Source organism: Microtus pennsylvanicus, chromosome 22 (assembly GCF_037038515.1).
Source record: "Microtus pennsylvanicus isolate mMicPen1 chromosome 22, mMicPen1.hap1, whole genome shotgun sequence".
Classification (NCBI taxonomy): domain Eukaryota; kingdom Metazoa; phylum Chordata; class Mammalia; order Rodentia; family Cricetidae; genus Microtus; species Microtus pennsylvanicus.
Window position 1 is genome coordinate 15,664,442 of NC_134600.1, and position 13,285 is coordinate 15,677,726.

Consider the following 13,285-nt stretch of genomic DNA (forward strand, 5'->3'; position numbering starts at 1 on the left):
GAAGCCAGCCCAGAGCGCAGGCATGATGGCAGGCCCTTTCCCCCACCTTTTCCCAAGACCTCTCTCTATGTTCTTCAGCTTGGGCAGCTTGAGTAGCTTGTATCTGGGCTTCATGCCCTCCAGCATAGCTATGCCTACAGTAGGCACTGCTCAGAACTGAGTGGGGAAACAGTGGTCACTTTGAGGGCTCCCCCATGTGAGTGTAGGTCTCTTAGAGCAAACATAGAGTAGGGCCCAGCCACCACTGTCTGTCAGCTCAACTGACACAGTCAACTCATGAATGACTGGTGTGAAAGGAGAAAATATTTGCTACAAGGCTTTGGATTCTGTGTTTGTTGCTGTTTTTACTGGCTGGCTGGCTGGCTTGGTTGTCAGTTTGTTGAGGCAGTATCTCACTATGTCTCCTAGGCTATCCTCTAAATTCTGTGTTCACGAGATCCTCCTGCCTCGGTCTCTTGAGTAGCTAGAATTAGAGTTGTGTGCCTTCATGTCCATTTATGATCTGTTAATTCTATTTTTATCAGAATTTTGGAGGCGTGGATGATGTATAAATAGCCCTTTGAGTGCTATCAGCTAATACAATGACTAGACACTAGATTCTGTCACAAATCTTCAGTGTACTAGAGCCTACTAGACACTTTTGGTATAAACGCTGACACTCCTGTGTGTCCTGTGACTTTGTGTCCTATACATACCCTTTCAGATTCTTGTGTAATAGTTTGTTCTGGTATCATCTGTCTTTAGACTGGTCTTCCGAAGGACAGACAGGCCATGCCATACTCTTCTTTGTAGTCCTTCCTAGTGCCTGGAATAAATGCATATGGAAAGAAAAGATGGTGGGGACTCGAGTTTCCATTGCATTCATTGACATCACAGTTTGTCAAGTCTTGTTTTAGGAATAATGAAATGTCCAGGCTTGAAAGAAACTCCATGTCAGTGATTTAGTGTCAACGCTGGAATTGGTTTCCTGTGGTTAGCAGCTTCAGTCTTTTCTCAGGGACACCCCTTCGGTGCATCTCCTCCCCTGGTGGTCACATCTAACTATAGCTCATCTGACGTCAAACCGTAAAGCTTTGCAAGGTGAAAAGAATCTAAATGAGTATAATATAAACATACAGGAATGAAGGTTCTGGGTGAGTGTCCCTTCTTTGAAACTTTTAGGACCAGGGAGGTTTCAGATTTCAAATTTGAGGAAATTTAGAGCTAAGTGTTTAGACTATTGGTTGAGCACCCCTGAAGTCCAAGATGCAAAATTCTAAACTTTTTTAAATACTTTTAGCTTAAGGACACTCTTAGCTTCTCTTGGTATGTTTCCACCGTATTGTTTCTGTCCCTGTATATGTCACTGGAGGTGTTGAGTTATGCTCACTATGGCAACTGACCTAGAATTTTCATTTTTATCATCCTGGCTTGTTATGAGTCGTCATGATTGAGTTAGACAAACTTAGCCAAAGGAGGAAATGCGAAGGAAGACGACTTTGTTGTTGGAAGCACCAGAAGTCACTCTGGTTGTCCGATCTTGGGCTCATTTACTCAGAACGTAGTACCCAGTGTGAAGCTTAGTACCAAGTGGTCTTTACGAAGCTTCACAGCCTGAGTCTGACGTGCTGGTGGCTTTTTATTATTATCTTTATCTGAAACTTTCAGGACTCCAGGATTTATTTACCCTGCCCTTTGTTCACAATATGAGTCTGTAATTGAGTTCGGACTCTTCATCCAACCTTTTAGCTGGAATTAATATTTTATTAGAGCAGATCTTATCACAAACCCTCAGCGCAGCGGGGCGTCGGACTGCTGCGTGAACAAGCGTGTATGAGCGTGTGAGCACACACGCGGAGCACTGGTGACTTACTAATGCCAGGGAAACCCCTCGTCATGAGTTACGGCTGAGAGATCATAAAATATGCATGCGGAGGCCTGAAAATCCCCCACAGCAAACTGGGGCCAGCCTTAAGATCCCAGCAGGACAAAGAGAAATTAGCATTGCTAACAGATTATGGAACCCCAAGGGCCTGTGTGCTTCTCAGTGTCCACTGTCTGCATAAAACTACCCACCAGTAGGATCAGAAACCCATTGCCATTGTTCTTGAGTTCTCAGTAGTCCTCATTGTCCGCTATGTTCAGAGAGTCCGGTTTTATCCCAGGCTTTTCCCGACCCAGGCCAGCTGGCCTTGGTGAGTTCCCAATAGAACATCCCCATTGTCTCAGTGTGTGGGTGCACCCCTCGCGGTCCTGAGCTCCATGCTCGTGCTCTCTCTCCTTCTGCTCCTGATTTGGACCTTGAGATTTCAGTCCTGTGCTCCAATTTGGGTCTCAGTCTCTGTCTCCTTTCATCGCTTGCTGAAGGTTAATATTCAGGAGGATGCCTATATGTTTTTCTTTGGGTTTTCCTTATTTAGCTTCTCTAGGATCACTAATTATAAGCTCAATGTCCTTGTGGGAGCCTAGGCAGGTTGGATGCTCAACTTACTAGACCTGGATGGAGGTGGGGGTTCCTTGGACTTCCCACAGGACAGGGAACCCTGATTGCTTTTCGGGCTGGGGGGAGACTTAATTGGGGGAGGGGGAGGGAAATGGGAGGCGATGGCGGGGAAGAGACAGAAATCTTTAATAAAAAAATAAATTAAAAAAAATGAAACACAAAAAAAAATAAAAATAAAATAAACAAGAGATAAAAAAAGGATAAAATTTAAAAATAAACAGACAATAAAAACAAAAAAAACAAAAAAAAAAAAACTACCCACCAGACATCATTTTTACTGCCTATTCTGCTTAAAGAACCAAGGAATCCTAGTCATGGTGACAGCAGGTTCCATTCTGATTCCAATCCCTCCTTTCAAACTAGCGAAACACTTTTAAAACCCCTCACTACATCTTACCAGAGTGTGGGGGAGCATTTCGTTCATTATTCAATTTAGGAGAAAGTTATATCTGAACAACAACAAAAAATGGGATGAATGTAGATTTTTGAAGTTGCAGACAACAAACCTGAATCTTACATTATTTACTTATTATGTGTGATGTGCTTGTTTTACGGATAATGAAAAACTAGACTTCAGAAAGTCATTGATATAATTGCTCCGTTTTAAAAAGTTGTGTGTGTGTGTGTGTGTGTGTGTGTGTGTGTGTGTGTGTGTGTGTGTGTGTGAATGCCCACAGAAGTCAAAAAAGGGTTTTGAGTTTTCTGGAGTGGAATTAGAGATGGTTGAGAACCAACCCTGTGGGTGCTGGGAATTGAACTCTGGTTCTCTGCAAGAGCATCACGAATTCTTGACCACTGGGTCATTGCCCCAGCCCCTCCCTTTTTATACTCATACAGAATATGGGCTTTATGCCCCACACTGCAAATGAAGGCAGAATCACTGTTAGACATCCCAAGAATGGTATCAATAAGTCTCTGAAGTGATCAGAAGTGCCTTTTTAAAGTAACTGGCCAAGGCCACATTGAAAGGGTCATGACTTCTCTCTGACTCCTGTCGTCTAGATCCCTGCTTCTATTGAACAGTTGGGTCACCCCTAAAGTGTCATATCAGGTCACCCCCTAATGTGTCTTTCACGGCAGGTAGCCCCCTAATGTTTCACGCTACAAGAAATAGAATCAACGAATAAGAAACACAGACTTCACAGCCAAGTGTTTAATTGTGGGATGAGGTGGGTCAAAATCTGAAGTCCAGTTCAAGGCTATGGTGCGCTTCCTCTGAAAGGCCTCAGAGTTAGGGGAGTGCAGAAAACAGCGCACCGCATTTGAACCCTCAAGCTTAAGGATGCAGACGAAAGATGTTCTGTTCGGGTGTTCCTTCCTGGGCTCTGTTTCATGTGATTTTCTATCTAAATGCAGATTTCTTCTTCCTGTGAAGGCCTTAGAGTTTTCTTACAGAAAAGCCTGGCATAAATTAAATTTTAAATTAAGTCTCTTTCCATCAGTAAGTTCTGAGGTGGTGATGTCACATCTCGGCAGGTTCCTTTTCGCCGTGGCTTATATGTTAATATTGCAAATAATGTCGGGGGGCTTCTTTGTTACTTTTGAATTCCAGAATGCGTAGGGCTAGGGGTGGTGTGACTTTAATAAACAAAAGGAAACTGAGTAATACATTAAAAGAATAATAGAATTTTAATTCAGCACGCTGAGCCTGGAAACTTCTGATCGGCTTTCCGGCCTTGAGAATTTGCTGTCTTTAATCTTTTTCAGATAACCCATTTGAACGGTGAGATTTTCAATGCTAGATTCAAAATTATGATTAGGGATGGGAAGATTTTTTTATGAAATTGATAAGTAACTTGATGTTATTCATACAAATAGAAAACATAACAGCGTGGCCAAGGTACCATTGACCTGGGGACTAACGACATGTTAATTCCCATCAGGGGACTGTAGCATGTGGCAGTTTCGTGGCCAAGAGGACTTGGCTGTTTTTCATTAGCACACGGACTTTGATAAAGGGGAATAGAAAAGAGCTGTTTGACCTATGAGTGCTTAAATTATTAAAGAGCAAATAGATTTGAAGCCTGGCTGCTTGCAAATCTAATGTGTCTTGCGGACCAAGGATGAAAAGGCATTTGGGGTTTGAAATTGCTCTGGTCAACTTAACGCTTTCTTTAATATTTTTAGAGATGAGTAGATGGTAGCCGTTGAGAGTGTGATGTATGTGGAAAAGGGTATGTGTTGTCAGTTAGCCAGCTGACTAAAAGAGAGGCCCATTAAATTGCTGGTTAATTGTCAGACGTTCATCTAACCTCCTTTAAATTGTTGTCTAAAAAAAACCAAGAATTATCTTTCATTCATGCAGATGTAGGTGTGTGCCACACAAAAGAAACTTGCTGCCATTAAGGATTGCTCTGCGACAGAATAATAAATTGCATTGTCTGAGTTAAAGTAGGGCGGCGCTAGCACACAGGAGGCACTTAAACAGTATTTGTTGGATTTACAAGCGAGTGACCGCACCCACACAGAGCATGCACTGATGAGGTAGGAAAAGGCACTGGTGGGAAGTAAAATGCATGAGCCATGGCCCAGGAGGCAGATGCAGAGTTGAGTGCCCTGGACTCTTCAGTTGTGGGTTATCCAAAATCTAGCCAGCCCCGTCTGTGCACATAGCTTTTCTTCTCTTGGTTATATCTTATTCTCTTCACTTTTAGGTATTCAAGAAATAAATAAAAATAAAGTTAATAGCCAAGTTAAGTAAAGCAGAGAATGCCTTCAAATATCAGCGATCCAACTATCAGTCACAAATAATGTGTACTCTACTCACTAGGAATCACGTCTGGGGTATAGTGTATCTTCAGATATCTGTAATCTGACTGTCACACATAACCTAGAAATCACTTCTGGGTTATATAATCCTTTCAAAAATATGCACTTCTAAGACAAAAAAAAGTTGATATAAGTAGTGACCATCTTCACCCAGGACCTTCTAAGACTTGAAGGCAATGATCCACAGGCACCAATGACTCCAAATCTTCACTGAAGCATATTTTTGTGAATCTGGAGCTGAGTCAGAGCAGATAAAAACAGCAGTCTAGTCATAAGCCCCAGGAAGAGGTGATGGCGATCCTCTTTTATGAGCTACACTTTTGACCTGCATGTTAGGCAGAGCAATATCCAAGTATCAGACCTGACCCAGGCTAAGGAAAAGGTACAGACAAACAGGTTGTGTCAGGCGAAGTCGGGACCCAGTTTTTTTAGACACATGCGAAGTCAGGAGCACTCTGCTTGCTTTTCACAAGTAGCCTTTGCAGAATCAAAAGGAACCCCCAGGATGGCTCAGTGGGTAAAGGCGCTTACCGTGCAAGCCGGGAAACCCGAATTAGATACCTAGAATCCATATGAAAGTGGAAGCCAAGAACTGAGTGCGTAGAATTGTTCTAGATCCACACACATGCACACACTCCATGGCCAGTGTGTTTGCGCACACACACCCACCATCACCATCGTATAATAGCTTTTATATTTCAACCTCATCCTCATAGAGAATTTGAGGCCATCCTGAGACACACACGATCCTGTCTCAATAAAAGGGGAAATTCTGCGGATTACTCAGATGGGAAACTTCCTCTGTAGTAGGAGCTGCAGGCTGTGTTCCGCCCGGCTCCTGGCCACCTGACTAGCTTATGCCCCAAAATAACAACACACAAACTGTATTCATTTAAACACTGCCTGGCCCATTATATCTAGCCTCTTCTCGGCTAACTCTCACACCTGGACTAGCCCATTTCTAATAATCTGTGTAGCCCACGAGGTGGCTTAGCAGGGAAGATCTTAATCTATGTCCATCCTGGGTCAGAGCTTCATGCCCCAGAGAGGAGAGGAAATGGTGTCTAAGCTCACTTCCTCTTCCTCCCAGCATTCTGTTCTGTTTACTCTACCCACCTAAAGGCTGGCCTATCAAATGGGCCAAGGCAGTTTCTTTATTAGCCAATGACCTTCCTCCATCACATCCTCCATACTTATTGCCAGATGTCATGGTCTGAGTTTGATGCCACATGGTAGAACCGGCCTTCAAAAGTGTCCTGCTGCCCTCCACACATGCTCTGTGGTACAGATGCCCAAACGATAAATAATTTTTGTAAGAAGGGATTTCATGTGAGAGAGAAATGAGGAGGCAGCAGCCTGGTATTGAAGTCAGGACAAAGTCCAGGAGAATGCCTCCCTACAGGGCATTTGTGGTAAGATCCAGATGCAGGAGAGGATCGAAGTTAAAAAAAAAAATTAATAGCAATACCACTGATAAATCCCTTGACGTGATAAAAGAGAAAGGATCCCCATACCATCCTCCAGGTACTGTGTTTTCCAAAGTAGAAGCCAGCTGGTATAGCCACCATGTCTGTAGGAGCAAGGGAAAATCCTGCATTATGCTGCTGGTTCACATGCACCTCTCCGGTAGGACGAGTGAGCAATGACAGCAAGCATCTCTTGGCCTATAGCTGATGATGAGAGCCAGCTGTAGCGACACCTTGCTATGATTATGATTTGGGTAAACTGGCATGTGGCCTCTGAGCCTGCTACACATTAATGAGACAGGAAAGCTTGAACTGCAGGTCCTCTATCAGACATCAGGTGACCTGATAGCAGCAACTTTTTCTTCACCTGTGTCTTTGCGGTTCTGCTGCAGCTTGTATAGAATGCTTCCAGAGGTGGCTTTTAAATGGAGACCTTGGCCACTGTGTCGTGTGACAAATAAACCGGAACGACTGACTCTAAAGGAAGGCAGTGCTAGAATCCGTTCTGTGGAGTGGAGAGACCCATTGTGGAGCGAGTCGTTATGATGGCTTGCCCATTTTATGAACGCAGTTGTTGCGTGTTGATAACATTTTTAGACGTATGCAATGATCATTAGAAATCCACTTACCCTTCCATTCTCATCAAAAGGCATGAGAATCCCTCAAATTAAGTTAAAGTCTCAGATACTAGGAGAGGAAGCATTAAGTCTAGCCAAGTTTACTCTCTCAGTCCTCAAGCAGTTCAAGAAAAAGGAGAAACTTTCTCAGTGCTGTTTATCAAAGAGCACACTGCGTTAACTCTCCTCCACAGCTGCCATCTGCCACGTGAGGTACTTCACTTTGACCTTTAACCTTCACTCTGGCTACTGTGTTACTTGATGGGCAGTTTAGTAATGCATGTGACTGATTTATCTGAAATATGTATGTATGTATGTATGTGTGTGTGTGTGTGTATGTTCCAAGTCCTTCAGTGGTCTCCTGAAACTATCATTCATTACCAGACCCTGAGTGGGTTATGCTTTCCCCTGTATACACAGTTAAAATAAAATTTCATTTACCAAGTCAACTAGTAAGAAAATAGAATAAAGGTAACGCTTGAGTATTAAAAAAAATGTTACTGTCCACCTTTCCTGCACTGACTGGTTTTGTGCCTCAGCTTGACACAAGCTAGAGACATCAGAGGAAGGAACCTCAACTGAGGATATTCCTCAGTGAGATCCAGCTAGCTGCAAGGTGTTTTCTCATTTAATGATCAACAGGGGAGAGCCCAGCCCATGGTGGGTGGTGCCATACCTGGGCTGCTGGTCCTGAGTACTTTAAGAAGATGGAGTGAGCAAGCCATGGGAAGCAAGCCAGTACGTAGCACCCCACCCCCACCCCCCGACACACACACACACACACATCCGCCATGCCTCTGCATCAGCTCCTGATGCCAGGATCCTGCCCTATTTGAGTTCATGTCATGACTTCCTTCAGTGAAGAACAGCAATACTGAAGTGTAAGCCAAATAAACCCTTCCCTCCCCAACTTACTTTTTGGTCATGGTGTTTCATCGCAGCAACAGAAACCCTGAGACATCTCCTCTCTTTTGAGAATAAAGACTAATAATGTGTAGGAATTACAGTTGGGCGAAGGAAGCTAAGCCCCTGAAAGCAAACCATACCAAGCAGATATGCCCACTCCATTTGATACTGATCAGATCATTGAAAGATTTAGAAGCTATAAGCAACTGCATTGTGCTGCGCTGTTGGGTCTTCAAAGAGTGGGCCGGGAAGCTCCTTCTCGGAGTCTGTCAGGACCCCGCATTTCTGAAGGCCCAACCATGTAGCTCTTTGAGGTATCTCACACAGTGTGCCCCATGACATTTCCTGTTGGCTAGAACACCCGTATGTGTCCTGTCAGCCCCAGATTCAAGTTCCTTGACCCTACTCCCTTGCGGTTGACTTCCCAAGGGAAACGGTTGAGAAATACACCTACTGTATCCCTTCGGCCATATTCTCTTGGCTATATGTGTCATTAGCAAGGCAATCCTCTGAACAAAAGAAGTGCCGATAAGTCAACATTCACATAAGGTTTTAAATCGGTGTGTGCAAATGTTTATAGATGAAAAAAGTCAAGGAGAAAGAGAGAAATACAGGTTGCCTTCTAGCTTTCCACTCTGTGTCCTGGTTTTGACATGAGGCCTGATAACTATTTCATTTACTATTGCTTGTATCATTCAGGCAATCTTCCAGAATTAGTAGTGCCTTGTACCTAACAAGACCCAGTGGAAAGTCTTTCATGTGAGCAAGAGTTGACTCCCAGCCCTTCTCCTTTTATCTATTTTACATCACTGGTAAGAATCTGCTTCATCATCGCGCTGTAACCTGGAGACTACCAGACTCCACAGCGTCACTTGGATGCCCTAAAAGAATTGATTTTTAGTTAGACAGAACGGCGGGCTGACGGCAGCATGTGTTTTATGACTGTAACGGAGTGTGTTAAGTGGTTGTGTTCCCAGAGGTAGACAGATTGGCTGACTGCAGATTCGGAGGCATGCAGACCAGGCGAAACCAGCAGAGGCTGCCCCCAGGAAACTAGGGTGACATATCCTTCCCATGATTCTCTCCACAGTCACGATACGTTGTTCTCAAAACCTCATGGGTTAGCTCATTACTTGAAGGAATCACCATGCCTTTCTAATAGTATAAGAAAACAATGTGTCTCTTTGCCTGGAAGGTTTTTCATATAATCTTGATTTGGTTTCTGAAAGCCCTCCCTCCCTTCCTCCCTCCCCCCTCTCTCCCCTCTCCTTCTTTCTCCCTCTCTCCCTCCCTTTCCCCTCTCTCTTTCTCTCCCTTTTCTCCCTCTCTTCCTCCCTTCCCCCCTCTTTCCCTCCCTTCCCCCCCTCTTTCTCTCCCTCTCTCCCTCCCTTCCCCCCTCTTTCTCTCTCTCTTCCCCTTCCCTCCTTCTCTGTCTTTGTCCCTCCCTCTCATTTTTCTCAAGAAGAGATATTTTTCCCCTATAAAACTGCTTCATGTGCCCATCATTCTGGAGAATGCAAATACTTTAATTTCTCAAAACTCCATTATTTCCAGGCCTTCCCGTTCTCCTGAAGTTTGAAGGCTTTTCTGGGGGTGCCCTGGTGCAAGGGGTCAGAGACTCTCATTCGCATCTGCTCTGCACGTGGTTCAGACGGCGTGGTTTATGCCTTCTCTTAGAAATTACTTTAATTGCGCAGCCTCAGCTTTGGGAGTTCTGATCCCTTGTCGCCTTCTCCTATCGACTTCTCTTTCCACCAAGGGCACAGGGTGTGAGAACAGATGGGAAGGAAGATGGTCACCAGTCTTGATCACATCACCTTGTGTTTTGTGACTTGTTAAAACTTCCCGTGTGTTTCATACAGTCTAATTCAGGGGAATACTATGTTGCTTTTCCCTTTGCAAACCTGCGGATAATATCATTTCATTTATCGGGTAAGCTGAATTAGTTCAGCGCAAACAGATCTTCAGTTCCACGTGAGAAAATGACAGTGGAGACTGTCCAGTGAATTTTTAAAGTTTTTAGTTTTGTTACTCTCAATAAGTGTGTGATTTTGGCGGTGGGGGTGTGTGTGTGTGTGAAGTCTGTAAAGTCCTTGCTCCATATGCAGGAAGGCCTGCATCCAGTGCCGAGCTACCTTGTAAAACGCTCAGTGGTGATGTGCACTTGTAATAGCCATGCTGGGGAGATGTAAACCGCCTTTGGGTGGGTTACTTAGTCTAGGGGTTGTTACCCACCCTGCAGTCAGTTATTCCAGGGTCACGGAGAGGCACTATCTGGAGATAAATCGGCTAGGAGAGAAGAAGGAGGCTAAGCGGGGGGGGGGGGGGGGGTTCTTGTCAAAGCCTCCGTTTATTAGAGATGGGGTACAGCTTATATAGGATAAGGAGTTGGGGGGTGGGCACAGGGGCCTGGACTCTTGCCGCATAGTTTACGTTGGTCACGTGGTTCACGTTGGTCACGTAGGCCAGGAGGTTACTTTCGGTCAGGTCACGTAGGCCAGGAAGTCACAACTAGGAGATGACACACCTAGTTCTCTAGACAGTTTGGAATGTGGGGGCAGGTTCCGCTAACAGATAGCTCTCCATTAACAGCCAATTTGGGTGTGGGGTAGGCTCTGTCAATAGAATGATTCCTAACACAATTAGGGGTGTGGGGTTCTCTGCAGACTCCCCAGGGTGATGGTTCCTGCAATAATCCTAGGAGGAAACGGCTCCTGACAGATCTGCAGACTCCCCAGGGTGATGGTTCCTGTAATGATTTTAGGAGGAAACAGCTCCTGACAGGGAGAGGGGAACAACCGTTCAGCCACAGGTCCCAGTGAGAGGCCCTGTCTCAACACCTCATGAGGGATGATGAGCAAGGTTGCCCTCTGGCCTCCAGAAGCATGCACACATACCCACACACAGCAGCTCATTCATTGTGGTATTTTGCATGAGGAATGGCTCAGGAAGAGCACTGAGCAAGAGCCACTGTGTCCAAGCCACCAGGTCCACTGTGCTCTTTGTCCCCAATGTGTCCAAATTCCTGGCGATTGAAGACAGAGTAGACCAGTTCAGTGACCATGAACTGAGGCTCCTTCTCTTCTGCTTTTTCTAGTGTCTATCAAATAGTTGTGGAGGAGGAGCGTCCTCGGAGGGCCAAGAAGACAACAGAGATCTTGAAGTGCTACCCAGTGCCCATTCACTTCCAGAACGCCTCCCTACTGAACTCGCAGTACTACTTCGCGGCCGAGTTTCCCGCAGACAGTCTCCAAGCCGCACAGCCCTTTACCATTGGTGACAACAGGACCTACAATGGCTACTGGAACACCCCCCTCCTCCCCCATAAAAGCTACAGAATTTATTACCAAGCTGCTAGTAGAGCCAATGGGGTAAGTGTGGGAGATGTCTGTGGATTAGGCTCTTTCTTGATGGTGTTCATGTAAGCAGGGGTTAAATGAGACCACAGTGAAAACAAAATTTAGCCATGGTTTTGTGTGCTTCAGTTGGAAACGTTTTTTATATTTTTTTTTATCAAGAGAAACTTATGGAAAGAACTGCGTATATGTGGTTTTTGGTGGTGGTTTAAAAGCGTGTTGTCAACACGATAATCACTGTTTTCCAGTTCTCTCCTCACCGAAAGTTGGCTAGTCATTCTGCTTAGCTGACTAGTTTGCCCGGTGATGGTGTAGCTACAACACATACATTCAGCTCATTTCAAATTTTGTGAGGTCCAGAGCATCTGTCTTTGAAGCATATTCTGGCCCATTGCCTCAGCCCCAAGATGGCATGCATCCTGCAGCTGACTAAATCAGACGTCTTCTTTTCCTCTGAGAGAAAAGAGCCCTAGAAAGATGGGATGGAAGTAAAGAAAAAGCAAAAAGCTATTATTGAGTCAATCCTGAAATTGCCTGTTTTTCCTGTTCAGACCAACCTAGGGTGCAGAGGAGACCGCACAGCTGACGTGAAAGGAAGCGCTGTTAGCTTCTGCCTCACCTGCTCTGCTTCACGGCTTAGGTCCACGTGTCATAGCCACTGACCTGTGCAGTGTGAGGCAGGAGCATCTAGGGTGCAGATTCTTCCCCAGTGACAGTTGCATGGGGGCAGGGACAGGGCTGGAGGAATCACGGGCCACCAGGACAGAGATCGAAAGCATCGCTTCTCTCTTTGTGGCCCAGAAATGTCTGCTGCCTCCGTCCTGGTAGCAGAAGGTATATCTGGGCGAGCCTCATGGGCGTGTCTCTCTGAGAAAAAGCCACACTGGAAACAGTGGGCTCTCTCCTTGTTAGAGTTAACTCCCTAGAACTACGTTCCCCTTGATCTAAACACAATCTGGATAATAATTTCTCATTTTTCATTTGATACAGGAAACCAAAATTGACTGTGTCCGAGTGGCCACAAAAGGTAGGTTAAAACTCTGAGATACTCTATGTGTTTGTGTGTTCCTGAAGTTGATTTTATGCTGTGTTTGAAAACATCTGAAAATATATTAAGAACTTCACTGAAATTAGTTTATGTATGTATATTGAGTGTGCACATACATGCATGTATGTGGGCACTAGGATCCTATGGTAGCTGATACTGCTTCATGGAGATCCGTTTCAAAATCAGTCACACTGCTAGAGCCCGAGCAGTTTTCAGTGGCTATCTTTATAAAAGTTATTTTAAGGATATTAATTATTTTCTATGACATCAGTATTCATGTGTTAAACGTAAGCATATAATAACTGGTAGACATATATGCAGTGAATCTTCACATGTAAAAAAGTAAAATACTACATACATACACACCCATTTTTTTGGATGAGTCATCACCCCAATGTCCAGACTAGATCCAGACACCTGGGCTCAGGTGACCCTCCCAAGTAGCTGGGGCTTCAGGCACAGGCTGCGGCTCCTGCCGTGCCTTCCACTTTTAGTGATGTGACTGGAATGTTGTTGTACAGCCTGGGCTGTTTTCGCTGATGAACTCAGGATCCAGGGGACATTACAGTGGCTCTTTCTGGTTCTTGGGCCTGGTTCAAGTGTGAGCAGTTATCGTGGCTAGGGATCCTCACCACCGCACA

General features: G+C 44.9%; 1 protein-coding gene across 3 annotated transcripts in view; it reads left to right on the top strand.

Annotated features, from left to right (window-relative positions):
• Nucleotides 1-13,285, top strand: part of Ptprm (protein tyrosine phosphatase receptor type M) — a 694,512-nt gene that overhangs the window by 428,891 nt on the left and 252,336 nt on the right. For all 3 annotated transcript variants that reach the window (XM_075956536.1, XM_075956537.1, XM_075956538.1), the window contains 2 exons: nt 11,338-11,611; nt 12,587-12,623. In XM_075956536.1, coding sequence (XP_075812651.1) covers nt 11,338-11,611; nt 12,587-12,623 — 311 coding nt within the window. The remainder of the gene's footprint in view (nt 1-11,337; nt 11,612-12,586; nt 12,624-13,285) is intronic.